The sequence below is a fragment of the Manis pentadactyla genome, chromosome 5 (genome assembly GCF_030020395.1).
Source record: "Manis pentadactyla isolate mManPen7 chromosome 5, mManPen7.hap1, whole genome shotgun sequence".
Classification (NCBI taxonomy): domain Eukaryota; kingdom Metazoa; phylum Chordata; class Mammalia; order Pholidota; family Manidae; genus Manis; species Manis pentadactyla.
Genome location: NC_080023.1, coordinates 138,357,136 through 138,375,685, shown reverse-complemented (window position 1 = coordinate 138,375,685; position 18,550 = coordinate 138,357,136). Strand labels below are relative to the sequence as shown.

The 18,550-nt window shown below is 36.7% G+C and overlaps 1 protein-coding gene across 5 annotated transcripts in view; it reads right to left on the bottom strand.

Moving 5' to 3' along the window:
• TASP1 (taspase 1) overlaps positions 1–18,550 on the bottom strand; it is a 307,406-nt gene that overhangs the window by 249,203 nt on the left and 39,653 nt on the right. For all 5 annotated transcript variants that reach the window (XR_005026207.2, XM_036892166.2, XM_036892168.2 and 2 more), the window contains one exon: positions 4,162–4,282. Coding sequence is in view for 4 of the 5 variants with exons in the window: in XM_036892166.2 (XP_036748061.1) it covers positions 4,162–4,282 (121 nt within the window). In the remaining variant the exon portion in view is untranslated. The remainder of the gene's footprint in view (positions 1–4,161; positions 4,283–18,550) is intronic.

Genomic DNA, 18,550 nt, shown 5'->3' with positions numbered 1-18,550 from the left:
ATTAAACTCTTGGAAGAAAACATAGGCGAAAACCTCTTAGACATAAACATGAGCGACCTCTTCTTGAACATATCTCCCCAGGCAAGGAAAACAACAGCAAAAATGAGTAAGTGGGACTATATTAAGCTGAAAAGCTTCTGTACAGCAAAAGACACCATCAATAGAACAAGAAGGATCCCTACAGTATGGGAGAATATATTTGAAAATGACACATCCGATAAAGGCTTGACGTCCAGAATATATAAGGAGCTCACACGCCTCAACAAACAAAAAACAAATAACCCAATTAAAAAATGGGCAGAGGAACTGAACAGACAGTTCTCCAAAAAAGAAATACAGATGGCCAACAGACACATGAAAAGATGCTCCACATCGCTAATTATCAGAGAAATGCAAATTAAAACTACAATGAGGTATCACCTCACACCAGTAAGGATGGCTGCCATCCAAAAGACAAACAACAACAAATGTTGGCGAGGCTGTGGAGAAAGGGGAACCCTCCTACACTGCTGGTGGGAATGTAAACTAGTTCAACCTTTGTGGAAAGCAGTATGGAGGTATATCAAAATGCTCAAAACAGACTTACCATTTGACCCAGGAATTGCACTCCTAGGAATTTACCCTAAGAACGCAGCAATCAAGTTTGAGAAAGACAGATGCACCCCTATGTTTATTGCAGCACTATTTACAATAGCCAAGAATTGGAAGCAACCTAAATGTCCATCAATAGATGAATGGATAAAGAAGATGTGGTACATATACACAATGGAATACTACTCAGCCATAAGAAAAGGGCAAATCCAATCATTTGCAGCAACATGGATGGAGCTGGAGGGTATTATGCTCAGTGAAACAAGCCAAGCGGAGAAAGAGAAATACCAAATGATTTCACTTATTTGTGGAATATAAGAACAAAGGAAAAACTGAAGGAACAAAACAGCAGCAGAATCACAGAACTCAAGAATGGACTAACAGGTACCAAAGGGAAAGGGACTGGGGAGGATGGGTGGGTAGGGAGGGATAAGGGGGGGAGAAGTAGGGGGGTATTAAGATTAACATACATGGGGGGGTAGGAGAAAAGGGAGGGCTGTACAACACAGAGAAGGCAAGTAGTGATTCTACAACATTTTGCTATGCTGATGGACAGTGACTGTAAAGGGGTTTATAGGGGAGACCTGGTATAGGGGAGAGCCTAGTAAACATAATATTCGTCATGTAAGTGTAGATTAGTGATACCAAAAACAAAGCAAAAAAAAAAAAAAAAAGGGCAGTTCCTGTGTGGTAACCTCCAACGAGTTCTACACAAGGGTATAAAGGGCATATAAAAGTGTAGGCAAAGGGTCTGTTTGTGTTTATACAGAGGATCAAAGCCTAATTGGGCCACCCCGAAAATGAACTAAGATACGATATGAAAAAGAACTTCCAACATCTGCACTCTCTGGAAGACTCATGCCAGAAGATGATCATCAAAAAACCCCAACAAAGATCCACGCACTGCTACAGGTGTAGATGCACTCGTCCCACCAGTTCCTGGACTTGCCATGGGAATGAGGAAGGAGATATCTAAGCTGGCCTGTGCATACAGTAAAACAACAAATTTGACTGGATCTATACTGTTGGAACTCAACCAAGAATTTGGAGAAGTGCAAATTGTAGCGCTCCAAACTCTTACAACTACAGACTATTTACTGTTAAAAGAACATATGGCATGTGAACAGTCCCCAGGAATGGGTTGTTTTAATTTGTCTGATTTCTCTCAGACTGTTCAAGTTCAGTTGGACAATATCCACCATATCATAGATAAGTTTTCACAAATGCCTAAGGTGCCTTAATGGTTTTCTTGGTTTCACTGGAGATGGCTGGTAATTACAGATATGCTTTGGTTATGTAACTATACTCCTATTATGTTAATGTGTGTGCGCAATTTAAGTAGTAGCTTAAAACCTATATATGCTGAAGTTACTCTACAAGAAGATATGTCAAAGAAATAATCAATCTTCTCATGTTTTCTTCCGTCTGCTACTTCTATAGCTTTTCTTCTTCCTTCCTAATTACAACCCTTAAATAGAATTCGTGCCTCATATCAAATTTACCGAGTATCATAACTCCTCCAAGTGGTAAAGATACCTCAAGACAAATGCTGGGCATAGAAGCCACAGGGCATAAATATGCAAAGAAGTAAAAAGCCAACCTTTTCAAACAATATTGCCTCTCTCTCACTTACCAACTTTACATTTCCCTGTATGGCCCCGGAAGATGACTGGTTAGCCAGAGACGGGTAAGATTCCTCAAGGGAGGAACAACCTAAGACAGGCACAGTCGCAGGGGGGCCATCAGGTGAGAAATTGGGGATCAACAGAGGTGAGGCTTAGAACCCCACCCCCCTGTTCTGAGAGAAATCTTCTGCATACGTGGATGTTTTATTGCCCTTGTCTAGCTTGGATTAACACATAGTCTACAGGCACACACCTGATCATCTACATTTGCTCTCTTACAACACTAAACTATGTTTTCTACCTTTATCTTGTATCTACATACCACTTCAGCATTTTATTAAAAATAATAATAATAAAGAGAGAAATGTGGTATCCACATATAAATCAAGTATAAAAACCAAATGAGTATTCATATTTGAACTGAGTGTTTAGAGTTCATAATGCATGAGCAAAACCGAAAGTTTCTGTGATGACTCCCCTTGTACTGTTCACTATGTAACTTATTCATTATGTAAGAATTTGTTCTACATGTAAGAACTTGTTCATTATGCTTCAGAAGATTGGAGACTGACGAAAATTAGGCTTGGGGTGGATTAATGATTGTGCATTGAGCATTGACTCCCCTATACAGAATTTTATTGTCGTTAACAACCATTTGATCAATAAATATGAGAGATGCCCTCACAAAAAAAAAAAAAAAAGGACAGACTTCCAATGGTAAAATAAATAAGTAACCGGGATGTAATGTATAGCATAAGGAATATAGTCAAGATATTGTAACAGCTTGGTAGGGTGATAGCTTGAACCTAGAATTATGTATATAAATGTTCTACCACTGTGTTGTACACTTGAAACTAATGTAATGTAATACTGTGCGTCAACTACCCTTCAATAAAAAATAATTATTTAAAAAAAAAAAAAAGAAAATGGATAAATAAGCTATTATATATTCATGTGATAAAATGCTACTAAGTAATAAAAAATACTACTGTGAAACAGAACATGGATCAATCTCACAGGCATAATGTTAAGCAAAAGAAACCACACACAGAGGTATATCATTCCATTCATATGAATTTCAGGAATGGGCAATTTATTTACGGTGCCTAAAGTCAGAATTAGGGGAGGAAAGGGGAAGGTGTGAAGCAGAGTACAAAAGTTATGGACTAGGAAGAGGAGGCATAAAAGACCCTTCTTGGATTATGGAAAGATTCTGTATTTTAACATGGAAATGTTTATGTCTTGATCTGAGTGGTGGTTTACAGGGATGGCTATATGCATCTAAAAATTCATGAAGTTTTATACTTAAAATCTGTCCACTTCATGTATATTTTGCTAGTAAGTGAACTGTAAAACATTAGATATAACTTATATGTACTGATGTGGAAGAAATCTCTAAGACATCCTACTTAAAGAAAAAAGACAGTTTCATAATACAGTTACATAATACATGTAACTTTTTTTGAAGCAACACATGTGCAAAACTATGTTTCTATTACAAAAATGTATAGACAAATACAGTATATTTTACTGGTTAAACCCCCAAGGAGACAGGAATAGGAAGGAAACATTTGGAATTCTATTTATATCATTTGAATTTTTTAACAATAAATATTATATGTGTATTTCAAATAATTGTAATTTTTTGTTATTCATATAAAAAGTAATAGAATATTCTAACTTACATTTTAAATGTCTGCAGTCTCTTGAGGGAATGGAAGAGAATGATCAAACTCTAACAAAGACGAGCATAAATTGTTTCACTCTTCAAAACTATTCATAACTAAGATTTCATATTTTAAATTCAGTGAAAAAAAAATGTTGATTTTTCACACTGTTGAAAGCAAGAAAGGTAAAAAGACTGGACTAAGTCTTTAGGTGGCATGAAATGTTCATATTCATAGGTTTTTTTAAATAAAGATAGTTTGTTATAATGTGCACATACCACTCAGTGCTCCAACAGCTCCAAAATTTAAGGATTTTCCATCCATTATGCTGGCATCACACTCTATTTCACCTAAGAGATTTAGGTTAGATCCCATTCCTGCATTTGTGAAAGGAGAATCCTAAAAGATATAAACAGATATTAAAATACCATTAGTCGTTTAAGATTTGATATCATAAATTGTTCCAACACTTCATAAACTGTTGCAAAAACTAGAAAGGATAAGAACACTTCCCAACCCATTGTACGATACCAGTACTACCCTGATTCCAAAGTAAGACAAAGACATCATGAGGAAAGAAAACTACAGACCAATACACCTTGTGAATACTGACACAAAAATCCTCAAGGAAATACCAGCAAACCAAATGCAGTAAAATATAAAAGGATTATATACCATGAATAAGAGGGACCCCAAGAAAGCAAGTTTGGTTGAATTTCTAAAACTCAATGGAATACACCATGTTAATAATAGAAAAAAAAAATGATCGCACCAATAGACGCAGGAAAAGCATTTTCTAATCCAACAGTCCTTCATGAGTGAAACAATCAACCAATTAGAAATAGAAGACAACTTCCTTAACATGATACAGGGCATCTGCAGAGTCCAGAGCTAATGACAACTAAGGTGAAAGATTGAAAGCTTTCCTCGAAGATTCAGTATCAATATAGCAAAGTTCACTCTCACAGTCAACATTATTCTAGATATTTTGACAGGACAAATTAGACACAAAAAAGAAATAATGAGTATCTAGGTTGGAAAAGAAGAAGTAAAATTTATCTGTATTTGAAGATAACAGATCTTGTATACAAAAAGAATGCTAAAGTCTCCACTAAAAAACTATTACACCAGATAAACAAGTTCAACAATGTTGTAAAATACAAGACCAATGCATAAAAATCAATTGTATTTCTATACAAGCACAATGAAAAATCTGAAGATGAAATTAAGAGAACAATTCCACTTATGATAATATCACAAAATAAAATCAAATAATAAGTTTAACAGAAGAAGTATAAGACTTGTGCTCTGAAAATTACAAAACATGTTGGGGAAAAAAAGTAAATAAGACCTAAAAAATGTACATAGATCAGAAAGAGTAATATCTTTAAAATAGCAATACTCACTTGTTTGTTATGCCTCAGAAGATTGGAGACTGACAAAAATTAGGCTTGGGGTGGATTAATGATTGTGCATTGAGCATTGACTCCCCTATACAGAATTTTATTGTTGTTAACAACCATTTGATCAATAAATATGAGATATACCCTCACCAAAAAAAAAAAAAAGTATACACTTCCAATGGTAAAATAATAAGTAACCGGGATGTAATCGGGATGTAATGAATATAGTCAAGATATTGTAACAGCTTGGTATGGTGATAGCTGGTACCTAGAATTGTCATGTATATAAATGTTGAATCACTATGTTGTACACCTGAAACTAATGTAATGTAATACTGTGTGTCAACTACCCTTCAATAAAAAAATAATTATCTACAGAAAAAGAAAAAAAAAATAGCAATACTCCCCAAATTGAGCTGATTCAACACAATCCTTTATCAAATCCTGGCTGCCTTGTTTCACAGAAAATGACAAAGAAATCCTAAAATTCATATGGAAATGCAAGGGACTCAGAAATCACCTCTGCAACTTTTCAAAACAATCTTGAAAAGAAAGACAAAATCAGAGGACTCACACTTCAAGGTTTTATAACTTACTCTCCAACTACAGTAATCAAGACAGTGTGATATGAATATAGCTGAGGACAGACATATAGATCAAGGCAATGGAATGGAGAGTCCAGATATAAGCCTTATTTTTATGGTCAATTCAACAAGGATGTCAAAATAATTCAAGAAAGAAAGGATAGGCTTTTCCATAAATGGTGCTGTGACAACTGGATATCCACATGCAAGAGAATAAAGTTGAATCCTAGCTCACACCACATACAAAAAAATAACTCAAAGGATATCAAAGACCTAAATGTCAGAGCAAAAACTATAAAACACTTCACATAAAACACAGAGGTAAATATTCATGATCCTGTATTAGGCAATGGTTTTTTAATATAACACCAAAAGCACAACCAACCAATGAAATAACTAGATAAATTAGACTTTATTAAAATTAAAAAATTTGTGTTTCACAGTACACCATAACAAAGGTAGGAAAAACTCACAGAACGGAAAAAAATTTTTACTTATTTATCTCATAATGAGATTTGTATCCAGGATATGGGATAAATAAAAAAGTCCCACAACTCTAAAATAAAAACACAATTTAAAAATGAACAAAGGACATGAATGAACATTTATCCAAAGAAGATACATAAATGGCTAATAAACACATGAAAAGATACTCAACATAATTAGTCATCAGGGAAAGGCAAATCAAAAACATAATGAAAGACTACTTCACACCCAAAATTCCATTTACAGGAACATCAAAAATAATCAGAAATACAGATGTGTTGGCAAGGATATGAAGAAATCAGAGCACTTAGACACCGCTGGTGGGAATGTACAGTGGTATAGACATGTTGGAAGACATCTGGAAGCTCCTCAAAAAGTTAATTCTCAACACAAAACTTGTACATGAATATTCATAGCAACATTACTCAATACTCCAGCATTACTGGGAACAATTCAAACGTCCATCAGCCATGAATGAGTAAGTGAAACATGCTATATCTATTCAATGGATTATTAATCAGCAATAAAAAGTAATGAAGTACTGATACATGGCACAACATGGATGAATCTTAGAAAGATTATGCTAAGTGAAAGAAGCCAGTCATAAAAGCCCACATACTGGATGATCACATTTACATGAAATGTCCAGAATAGACAAATCCATAAAGTAAATTAGTGGTTGCCAGGGACTGGGAAAAGTGGGAACTGCACAGGGACGGAGGGAAGAGGGGACAGGTAAAGGGTACTGCACTTCTTAGATAGTAGTGATGGCTGCAGAACATTATGAATATACTAAAAACTAGTGACTTGTATACTACAAAAGGGTGAATTTTATGGTAGATGAATTATATCTCAAAAAAGATACTATAAAGGGAAAAAAAAGCTGACATCAGCAAGGTACACAGAACATAAAGGCCTGGCATTAGAGGCAGCCAAGTATTTGAAATCTAAAAGAAAAACCCTGCCTTGTTTTTGTACTACACTGAATAAAATTTTAAAAAATATATACCACTAGTCTTGTTATGTCAAGACCATATCATGGAAGATACCCAACCAGACAATATGGAAAAAAACTAGTGTAAAATTTTACAATAAAAATAAATGTCACTGGGACAAAGTCTTCCATTTCTTTAAATAAAAGGGGTGGAAGTTCAGAGGGGGCAATGAAGAGATTAGATTGACACTCCTTAGAGACCTGCATAGATAAAGGGCCTACTCCAAATTAACTAGAGCCGTATCACACTCCAGCAATTTGAGTCAATCCAGAAAATTACCTCTGTTCTAAGGTGAGACTAGTATAACCTAGAAAACTAGGGCAATTCTGAATCAACCTAAGGATGATCACCAAGTACCCCAAGTCATCTTCAAATGCCCCCGATTCCCTGGATTTCTGCCACATCCAAGAAAAACTGAACACAACATTAAGATCTTCCTAATGTGTACCCTGAGCAAAGGAGTCATCAGGGATTTGAGACCAAGACTTTTGTCCTAATGCAGTTAGACAATCTAATTGCCCACAGAATTTTAAAAATAAGATCACAAGGTGGAGAACAACAAAAGCATTGGGCAATTAAATTAAAAATGAGTGATAGAGATAATAAATACCAAGAGCACTCAAAAGGAAGTGGCCCACTATGAGACAGAAAAGTTAACAGCAGGCTTTCTGAAGGATGTTAAACAAAACCAAAGACTATCAAGGAAGCTAGAAAATTCCAGTTGATGGAAATGATGTAAGCAACTTGTAGGCAATGGGAAGTGTCAGAGCCACAGAAGACACATTCAGCAAAGGGTTTACTGGAACCAAATATGGAGACAGCCCCATGTCACCCATCAGATACAGACTTGTTTGGGAAAACAATGAGAAGCCAGTTAAGCTTTCTGTATAAGATGAGTATACTGGCCAAGGAAACATAAACTGATATTCATGTGTTGTATGAAAAGAAAGAGGAGGCTGAAATCAGAGAGACAAAACTGGGAGCTATTTTACAATCTAGGCTTTAAACATTAAACACTTGCCATGGAATTACAGTAATGGGAATAGAAGACAAAAGAGAGAGGAAAAGATCAGAACTTTGAAACTTGAGAGAGAAATAAAACTTTGGAACCAGAGTAATAAAAAAGTTAATAAGAAAAGGCATTTTATAAGATGGAGGGAAGACTGCATAAGTAATGATTTTGAATAAGGTCTTCCAAGGGAATATGTCTAGCTAAATCAGTTCATAAGTAAATCTCAGGAAAGAGATCACAACTAAAGAAAGATTATGGTTTAAAACAGATGAAGACTGAATTATTTTCCTAGATTATTTCATATTTTGAGAAGTATAAAAACCCAGGTCTGAAGTCTCAACAGCATGAACAAAGAGATTGTAAGCAAAGTAATTTACCACCACATTACAAAGGTTCTTTTATTCCACATAACCTGCTTTGCATAATCATGTGTATTTTCTAAGTATGTGAGAAAGGAACTGAAATGTGAGAAAAATGTAAAGCATTCATATTTGGTAATTCCCAAAATACACCTACAAGGCCGCACCAATATATACACCACATCAATCTTTGAAATGAGATATATCAACTAGTCAACTCTACAAAATTAATTTTAACATACTATCCAAATAGAAATCACAACCTGAACAAACTGAAAATTACTCTTGCATGATGGTTTAATTTTGAATTTTAAAAATACATAAGAAAAATATATGTAAGAAAAGTAAAAGATATCTTCAAAGCAAGCTTTTTCAAAAGTATTTTTCCTACTTCAAAACATACTTATAACTTGAAAAGTGTGTCTCCTGAACTTCTGTTTCTATGAAGGCATAATAAGGACCGTATTTGTCCTAACTAGAAAATCGGACAAGAGGGATGGATCCATATAACTTAGACAAACAATTCAAAGTTTTTAATGGGCAAACAATTTTATGTGCAGGTTGCAAATAACACATGAAAAGATGTGTAACATATTAGCCACTAGGGAAATGCAAATTAAAACCATGAGATCCACTACATAACCTCCACCACTTTTATTTTAAAAAAATGGAAGGCTTTGTCCCAATGACATTTATTTTTATTGTAAAATTTTACACTAGTTTTTTTCCATATTGTCTGGTTGGGTATCTTCCATGATATGGTCTTGACATAACAAGACTAGTAGTATATATTTTTTAAAATTTTATTCAGTGTATGGCTACCTAGAAAACAAATTAATATGTAAGTTCTATATAAATATATATATTATATAAAAAATATAATATGTTAGATATATATAAATATATATATTATATAAAAAATATAATATGTTAGTTAATATAATAGATATGAAGAGGAACTTCCAACATCAACATTCTCTGGAAGAGTCATTCCAGAAGATGATCATCAAAAAACTTCAACAAAGATCCTGGTGCTGTTGCAGCTGTAGCTGCATTCATCCCACCAGTTCCTGGACTTGCCATTGGAATGAAGAAGGAGATATCTAAGCTGGCCTGTGCATACAGTAAAACAACAAATTTGACAGGATCTATACTGTCGGAACTCAACCAAGAATTATAAGTGCAAGTTGCAGCGCTCCAAAATCTTGCGACTATAGACTATCTACTGTTAAAAGAACATATGGGATGTGAACAGTTCCAAGGAATGTGTTGTTTTAATTTGTCTGATCTTTCTCAAAATATTCAAATTCAGTTAGACAATATCCATAATATCATTGATAAGTTTTCACAAATGCCTAGGGTGCCTAACTGCTTTTCTTGGTTTCACTGGATATGGCTGGTAATTGTAGGTCTGCTTTGGTTATGTAGTTGTATTCCTATCATGTTAATGTGTGCACGCAATTTAATTAGTAATTTAAAACCTATACACGCTTATGTTACACTACAAGAAGATATGTCAAAGAAATAATCAATCTTCCCATGTTTTCTTCCGTCTGCTACTTCTATAGCTTCTCTTCTTCCTTCATAATTACAACCCCTAAGTAGAATTCGTGCCTCATATAGAAATTACCGAGTATCATAATTCTTCCAAGTGGTAAAGATACCTCAAGACAAATGCTGGGCATAGAAGCCACAGGGCATAAATCTGCAAAAAAGTAAAAAGCTAACCTTTTCAAACAATATTGCTTCTCTCTCACTTACCAAATTTACATTTCCCTGTATGGCCCCAGAAGATGACTGATTAGCCAGAGACGGGTAAGATTCTTAAAGGGAGGAACAACCTAAGACAGGCACAGTCGCAGGGGGGCCATCAGGTGAGAAATTGGGGATCAACAGAGGTGAGGCTTAGAACCTCACCCCCCCATTTTGAGAGAAATCTTCTGCATCCGTGGATGTTTTGTTGCCCTTGTCTAGCTTGGATTAATACTTAGTCTATAGGCACACACCTGATCATCTACATTTGCCCTCTTACAGCACTAAACTATGTTTTCTACCTTTATCTTGCACCTACCTACCACTTCAGCATTTTATTAAAAATAATAATAATAATAATAATAAAGGAGAAATGTGGGATTCACATATAAATCAAGTATAAAAATCAAACGAATAATCATAATTGACCTGATTGTTTATAGTTCATGATGCATGATCAAAACCGAAAGTTTCTGTGATGACTGCCCTTGCACTGTTCACCATGTAAGAACTTATTCACTATGTAAGAACTTGTTCACCATGTAAAAACTTGTTCGTTATGCTTCAGAAGATTGGAGACTGTTGAGAATTAGGCATGGGGTTGATTAATGATTGTGCATTGAGTCCCCTATAGGGAATTTTATTGTTGTTAACAACCATATGATCAATAAATATGAGAGATGCCCTCTCAAAAAAAAAAAAAGAAAAATGCATGATGCTGGACTCAGAGACTCCAAGAAGGGACTGGGTGGTTACCAAAGGGGAGGGGTGTGGGAGGGTGGGTGCAGAGGGAGAAGGGGATTGAGGGGTATTATGTTTAGTACATATGGTATGGGGGATCATGAGGAAAACAGTGTAGTACAGAAAAGGCAAATAGTGAATCTGTGGCATCTTACTAAACTGATGGACAGTGACTGCATTGGGGTATGGGTGGGGACTTGATAATATGGGTGAATGTAGTGACCACACTGTTTTTTCATGTGAAACCTTCATAAGAGTGTATATCAATAATACCTTAATAAAAAAATTTTTTTTAAGTATTCTTTGAGTAGCATTAACAAGGACATTTGTGGGGCATCTTATTGCATTCCAAAGAAAAATCTAGAAAAACATTAAATCATGAACATGTATGTAACTAATTGCATGGTCTGGAAAAATTTGAAGCAAATTAAATGGTAAAACTGACAAATCTATAATGGTGGGAATTTTTTTTTAATGGCAGTCTCTGCCATATTAAACAAATTAGCAACATTGATGCAATGTGTGCATAGATACGTATGCTTACTGTATTTATATTTGCATATATATTTATATGTTGCATTTATATATGTATATAAAATCCTTTAACCAAAACAAAAGAAATATACATTGTTTTCAAAAAATGTTGGACATTCATAAAATTAACTGTAAAGCCCCCAAACAAATTTCAATAAATGCCTATGTACTCATTTCTAAATGAAAAAAAAAAATTTTATTCAGTGTAGTAGAAAAACAAGGCAGGGTTTTTCTTTTAGATTTCAAATACATGGCTGTCTCTAATGCCAGGCATTTATGTTCTGTGTACCTTGCTGATATCAGCTTTTTTTTCCCTTTATAATATCTTTTTTGAGATATAATTCATCTAACATAAAATTCACCCTTTCGTAGTATACAATTCACTAGTTTTAATTATATTCATAACATTCTGCAGCCATCACTACTGAGAAGTGCAGTATGAAACAGACTTCATTCAACAGCGACCACAGGACTAAAACCTGAAAGAAGAAACACAAATCAAGTGCCTCAACTTAACTCCTAGAGATACTTTCAGGCCATGGCACAGGAAAAGGAACCCAAAAACGAGCCAACATTTCCAGAGTTGAGGACACAAAGTTATGAGTTCAAGGCGACCAGGAAGGCTGGAAAATGCAGGACAGGGTACAAAGAGGAGAGAACTACATAGAAAGAGCTCCATAGACTAACAGGGGCCCTGAGTCTTTAAATAAGTATTAGTCTGCACATACTTATGAGGAAACTACAAAGTCAAAGAAAGAACCTCTGGAAAACGATAAGCTGAAAAATTTCTGGAACTAACAGAGATAAGAACAGGTCATGTTCCCGTCAGCAAGAGTGAAATCTCAGGGGAAGTCTCAGGAGGTAATGCTCAGAGTTGGGTCAAGTTAGCCCTGGAAAGAAGGCTACTCTAGACCTGCACTAACATGGTTTTAAAGGAAACCTCAAAACAACTGAAATGACTTAACTAACAACAGTGTCCCAGAGAAAAGTCCTACAATACTTGAAGAAATAATACAATATCCAATTCCCAAAAATGTAAAATTCACAGTGGTTAGTATAAATCCAGGTGACTAGAAAACTGTGGCCCATAATCAGAAGACGTTATCAAACAATTAAAACAGATGCAGAAATGACAGAGATGACAGAATCAGCAACAACTCTAATTAATTAGCTGACATGTTAAACTAGTTTTCAGAAACACACTTTAAATGTTCGAGTAAATAGAGAAACATGAGGATAAGGAAGAAAGAAAAGGAAGCTATAAAAAATAAATAAACTGAACTTCTAGAGATGAAAAATAAAATAATCTAAGGTGAAAAATACTTTGGAACAGAAAAAGGTTTTTACATTAGGTAAGAACTACGGAAATCCAAATAAAGTACTACAGATTTTAGTCAATAATAGGTTCAATAATAATGTGTCAACATTGGTTCATTAACTGTGAAAAATGTACCATAATAATGTAGATGTTAACAATATGAGAAATTGAGTGTTGGGTATATGGGAACTGTCTGTACTATCTTCTCAATTTTTCTATAAATTTAAATCGATTCTAAAATTAAAAGTTTATTTTTAAAAAACATCAAGCCGAGAGGGGCAGAAGATGGTGGCGTGAGTAGAGCAGCAGAAATCTCCTCCCAAAACCACATATATCTATGAAAATATAACAAAGACAACCCTTCCTAGAATAAAGACCAGAGGACACAGGACAATATCCAGACCACATCCGCACCCGAGAGAACTCAGCGCCTCGCGAAGGGGGTAAGATACAAGCCCCGGCCTCACGGGAGCCGAGAGCCCCTCCCCCCAGCTCCCGGCGGGAGAAGAGCAGGCAGAGCGGGAGGGAGACGGAGCCCAGGACTGCCGAACACCCAGCCCCAGCCATCCGGGCCAGAGTGCACACACAGTACGTGCCCAGGGGTCCCTGGATGCTAGGGAAACAGGGCAGCAAGAACAGTGAGCGGGCACCGGAGGCCGGGTGCCGGAGGACATAAGAAAAGCATGCGACCATTTTTTTTTTTTGCTGTTTTGTTTTGGTGAGCGCTTTTTGGAAGTCTCAAAGGGATAGGGACCCCAATACTAGGGAAACAGGGCAGCAAGAACAGTGAGCGGGCACCGGTGGCCTGGCGCCAGAGGACACCAGAAAAGCGTGCGACCATTTTTTTTTTTTCTGTTTTGTTCTAGCAAGTGCTTTTTCTAAGTCTTAAAGGGATAGGGCCTACAATACTAGGGAAACAGGACAGCAAGACCGGTGAGCATATGCCTGAGGCTGGCGCCGGAGAATAAAGAAAAACGAGTGGCCACCTTTTTTTTTTTTTGTGGTCGTTGTTTTGTTTTGGAGGGTGCTTTTTGGAAGTCTTAAAGGGGCAGGGTGGGACACTTAATCCAGAGGTAAGGAACCCAGGGATCTCTGGGCACCCTAACCCCTGGGCTGCAGGGAGCAGGGAGGCCCCTTACCGAGATAAATAGTCTCCAGGCTGCTCCCCCTCCAACGCGACTCCACCATTTTGGAGTAGCTGCCCGAACCAGGCCACACCCACAGCAACAGCGGAGATAAACTCTATAGCAGCCCGGCAGGAAGCAGAAACCCTATCTGCGCACAGCTACCCAGCACAAGCCACTAGAGGTCGCTGTTCTCCCAGGAGAGGAGGGCAACAAACCAACAAGAAAGGAAGTCCTTCCAGCCGTCACTCGTCCCAGTTCTGCAGACTATTCCTATCACCATGAAAAGGCAAAGCTACAGGCAGACAAAGATCACAGAGACAACACCAGAGAAGGAGACAGACCTAACCAGTCTTCCTGACAAAGAATTCAAAATAAGAATCATAAACATGCTGACAGAGATGCAGAGAAATACGCAAGAGAAATGGGATGAAGTCCGGAAGGAGATCACAGATGCCAGAAAGGAGATCGCAGAAATGAAACAAACTCTGGAAGGGTTTATAAGCAGAATGGATAGAATGCAAGAGGCCATTGATGGAATTGAAATCAGAGAACAGGAACGCATAGAAGCTGACATAGAGAGAGACAAAAGGATCTCCAGGAATGAAACAATATTAAGAGAACTGTGTGACCAATCCAAAAGGAACAATATCCGTATTATAGGGGTTCCAGAAGAAGAGAGAGGAAAAGAGATGGAAAGTATCGTAGAAGAAATAATTGCTGAAAACTTCCCCAAACTGGGGGAGGAAATAATCGAACAGACGATGGAAATACACAGAACCCCCAACAGAAAGGATCCAAGGAGGACAACACCAAGGCACATAATAATTAAAATGGCAAAGATCAAGGACAAAGAAAGAGTTCTAAAGGCAGCTAGAGAGAAAAAGGTCACCTATAAAGGAAAACCCATCAGGCAAACATCAGACTTCTCGACAGAAAACCTTCAGGCCAGAAGACAATGGCATGATATATTTAATACAATGAAACAGAAGGGCCTTGAACCAAGGATACTGTATCCAGCACGACTATCATTCAAATATGACGGTGGGAATAAAAAATTCCCAGACAAATAAAGCTGAGGGAATTTCCTTCCCACAAATCGCCTCTACAGAACATCTTACAGGGACTGCTCTAGATGGGAGCACTCCTAGAAAGAGCACAGCACAAAACACCCAGCATATGAAGAATCGAGGAGGAGGAATAAGAAGGGAGAGAAGAAAAGAATCTCCAGACAGTGTATATAACAGCTTAATAAGCGAGCTAAGTGAGGCAGTAAGATACTAAAGAGGCTAACCTTGAACCTTTGGTAACCACGAATTTAAAGCCTGCAATGGCAATAAGTACATATCTTTCAATAGTCACCCTAAATGTTAATGGGCTGAATGCACCAATTAAAAGACATACAGTAATAGAATGGATAAAAAAGCAAGATCCATCTATATGCTGCTTACAAGAAACACACCTCAAACCCAAAGACATATACAGACTAAAAGTCAAGGGATAGAAAAACATATTTCAAGCAAACAACAGCGAGAAGAAAGCAGGGGTTGCAGTACTAATATCAGACAAAATAGACTTCAAAACAAAGAAAGTAACAAGAGATAAAGAAGGACACTACATAATGATAAAGGGCTCAGTCCAACAAAAGGATATAACCATTCTAAATATATATGCACCCAACACAGGAGCACCAGCATATGTGAAACAAATACTAACAGAACTAAAGGGGGAAATAGACTGCAATGCATTCATTCTAGGAGACTTCAACACACCACTCACCCCAAAGGATAGATCCACCGAGCAGAAAATAAGTAAGGACACGGAAGCACTGAACAACACAGTAGAGCAGATGGACCTAATAGACATCTATAGAACTCTACATTCAAAAGCAACAGGATATACATTCGTCTCAAGTGCACATGGAACATTCTCCAGAATAGACCACACACTAGGCTACAAAAAGAGCCTCAGAAAATTCCAAAAGATTTAAATCCAACCAACCAACTTTTCAGACCACAAAGGCATAAAACTAGAAATAAACTGTACAAATAAAGCAAAGAGGCTCACAAACACATGGAGGCTTAACAACACGCTCCTAAATAATCAATGGATCAATGACCAAACCAAAATAGAGATCAAGCAATATATGGAAACAAATGACAACAACAACACTAAGACCCAACTTCTGTGGGACGCAGCAAAAGCAGTCTTAAGAGGAAAGTATATAGCAATCAAAGCATATTTTAAAAAGGAAGAACAATCCCAAATGAATGATCTAATGTCACAATTACTGAAATTGGAAAAAGAAGAACAAATGAGGCCTAAGGTCAGCAGAAGGAGGGACATAATAAAGATCAGAGAAGAAATAAATAAAATTGAGAAGAATAAAACAATAGCAAAAATCAATGAAACCAAGAGCTGGTTCTTCAAGAAAATAAACAAAACAGATAAGCCTCTAGCCAGACTTATTAAGAAGAAAAGAGAGTCCACACAAATCAACAGTATCAGAAATGAGAAAGGGAAAATCACGACGGACCCCACAGAAATAAAAATAATTATTAGAGAATACTATGAAAACCTATATGCTAACAAGCTGGGAAACATAGGAGAAATGGACAACTTCCTAGAAAAATACAACCTTCCACGATTGACCCAGAAAGAAACAAAAAATCTAAACAGACGAATTACCAGCAACGAAATTGAAGCAGTAATCAAAAAACTACCAAAGAACAAAACCCCTGGGACAGACGGATTTACCTCAGAATTTTATCAGACATACAGGGAAGACATAATACCCATTCTCCTTAGAGTTTTCCAAAAAATAGAGGAGGAGGGGATACTCCCAAACTCATTCTATGAAGCTAACATCACCCTAATACCAAAACCAGACAAAGACCCCACCAAAAAAGAAAACTACAGACCAATATCCCTGATGAACGTAGATGCAAAAATACTCAACAAAATATTAGCAAACCGAATTCAAAAATACATCAAAAGGATCATACACCATGACCAAGTGGGATTCATCTCAGGGATGCAAGGATGGTACAACATTCGAAAGTCCACCACATCAACAAAAAGAAAGACAAAAACCACATGATCATCTCCATAGATGCTGAAAAAGCATTTGACAAAGTGCAACATCCATTCATGATAAAAACTCTCAGCAAAATGGGAATAGAGGGCAAGTACCTCAACATAATAAAGGCCATCTATGATAAACCCACAGCCAACATTATATTGAACAGCGAGAAGCTGAAAGCATTTCCTCTGAGATCGGGAACTAGACAGGGATGCCCACTCTCTCCACTGTTATTTAACATAGTACTGGAGGTCCTAGCCACGGCAATCAGACAAAACAAAGAAATACAAGGAATCCAGATTGGTAAAGAAGAAGTTAAACTGTCACTATTTGCAGATGACATGATACTGTACATAAAACACCCTAAAGACTCCACCCCAAAACTACTAGAACTGATATCGGAATACAGCAAAGTTGCAGGATACAAAATCAACACACAGAAATCTGTGGCTTTCCTATATACTAACAATGAACCAACAGAAAGAGAAATCAGGAAAACAACTCCATTCACAATTGCATCAAAAAAAATAAAATACCTAGGAATAAACCTAACCAAGAAGGTGAAAGACTTATACTCTGAAAACTACAAGTCACTCTTAAGAGAAATTAAAGGGGACACTAACAGATGGAAACTCATCCCATGCTCTTAGCTAGGAAGAATTAATATTGTCAAAATGGCCACCCTGCCCAACACAATATACAGATTTGATGCAATCCCTATGAAACTACCAGCAACATTCTTCAATGAACTGGAACAAATAATTCAAAAATTCATATGGAAACAACAAAGACCCCGAATAACCAAAGCAATCCTGAGAAAGAAGAATAAAGTAGGGGGGATCTCACTCCGCAACTTCAAGCTCTACTATAAAGCCATAGTAATCAAGACAATTTGGTACTGGCACAAGAGCAGAGCCACAAACCAATGGAACAGACAAGAGAATCCAGACATTAACCCAGACATATATGGTCAATTAATATTTGATAGAGGAGCCATGGACATACAATGGCGAAATGACAGTCTATTCAACAGATGGTGCTGGCAAAACTGGAAAGCTACATGTAGGAGAATGAAACTGGACCATTGTCTAACCCCATATACAAAAGTAAACTCAAAATGGATCAAAGACCTGAATGTAAGTCATGAAACCATTAAACTCTTGGAAGAAAACATAGGCAAAAACCTCTTAGACATAAACATGAGTGACCTCTTCTTGAACATATCTGGAGCAAGGAAAACAAAAGCAAAAATGAACAAGTGGGACTCCATCAAGCTG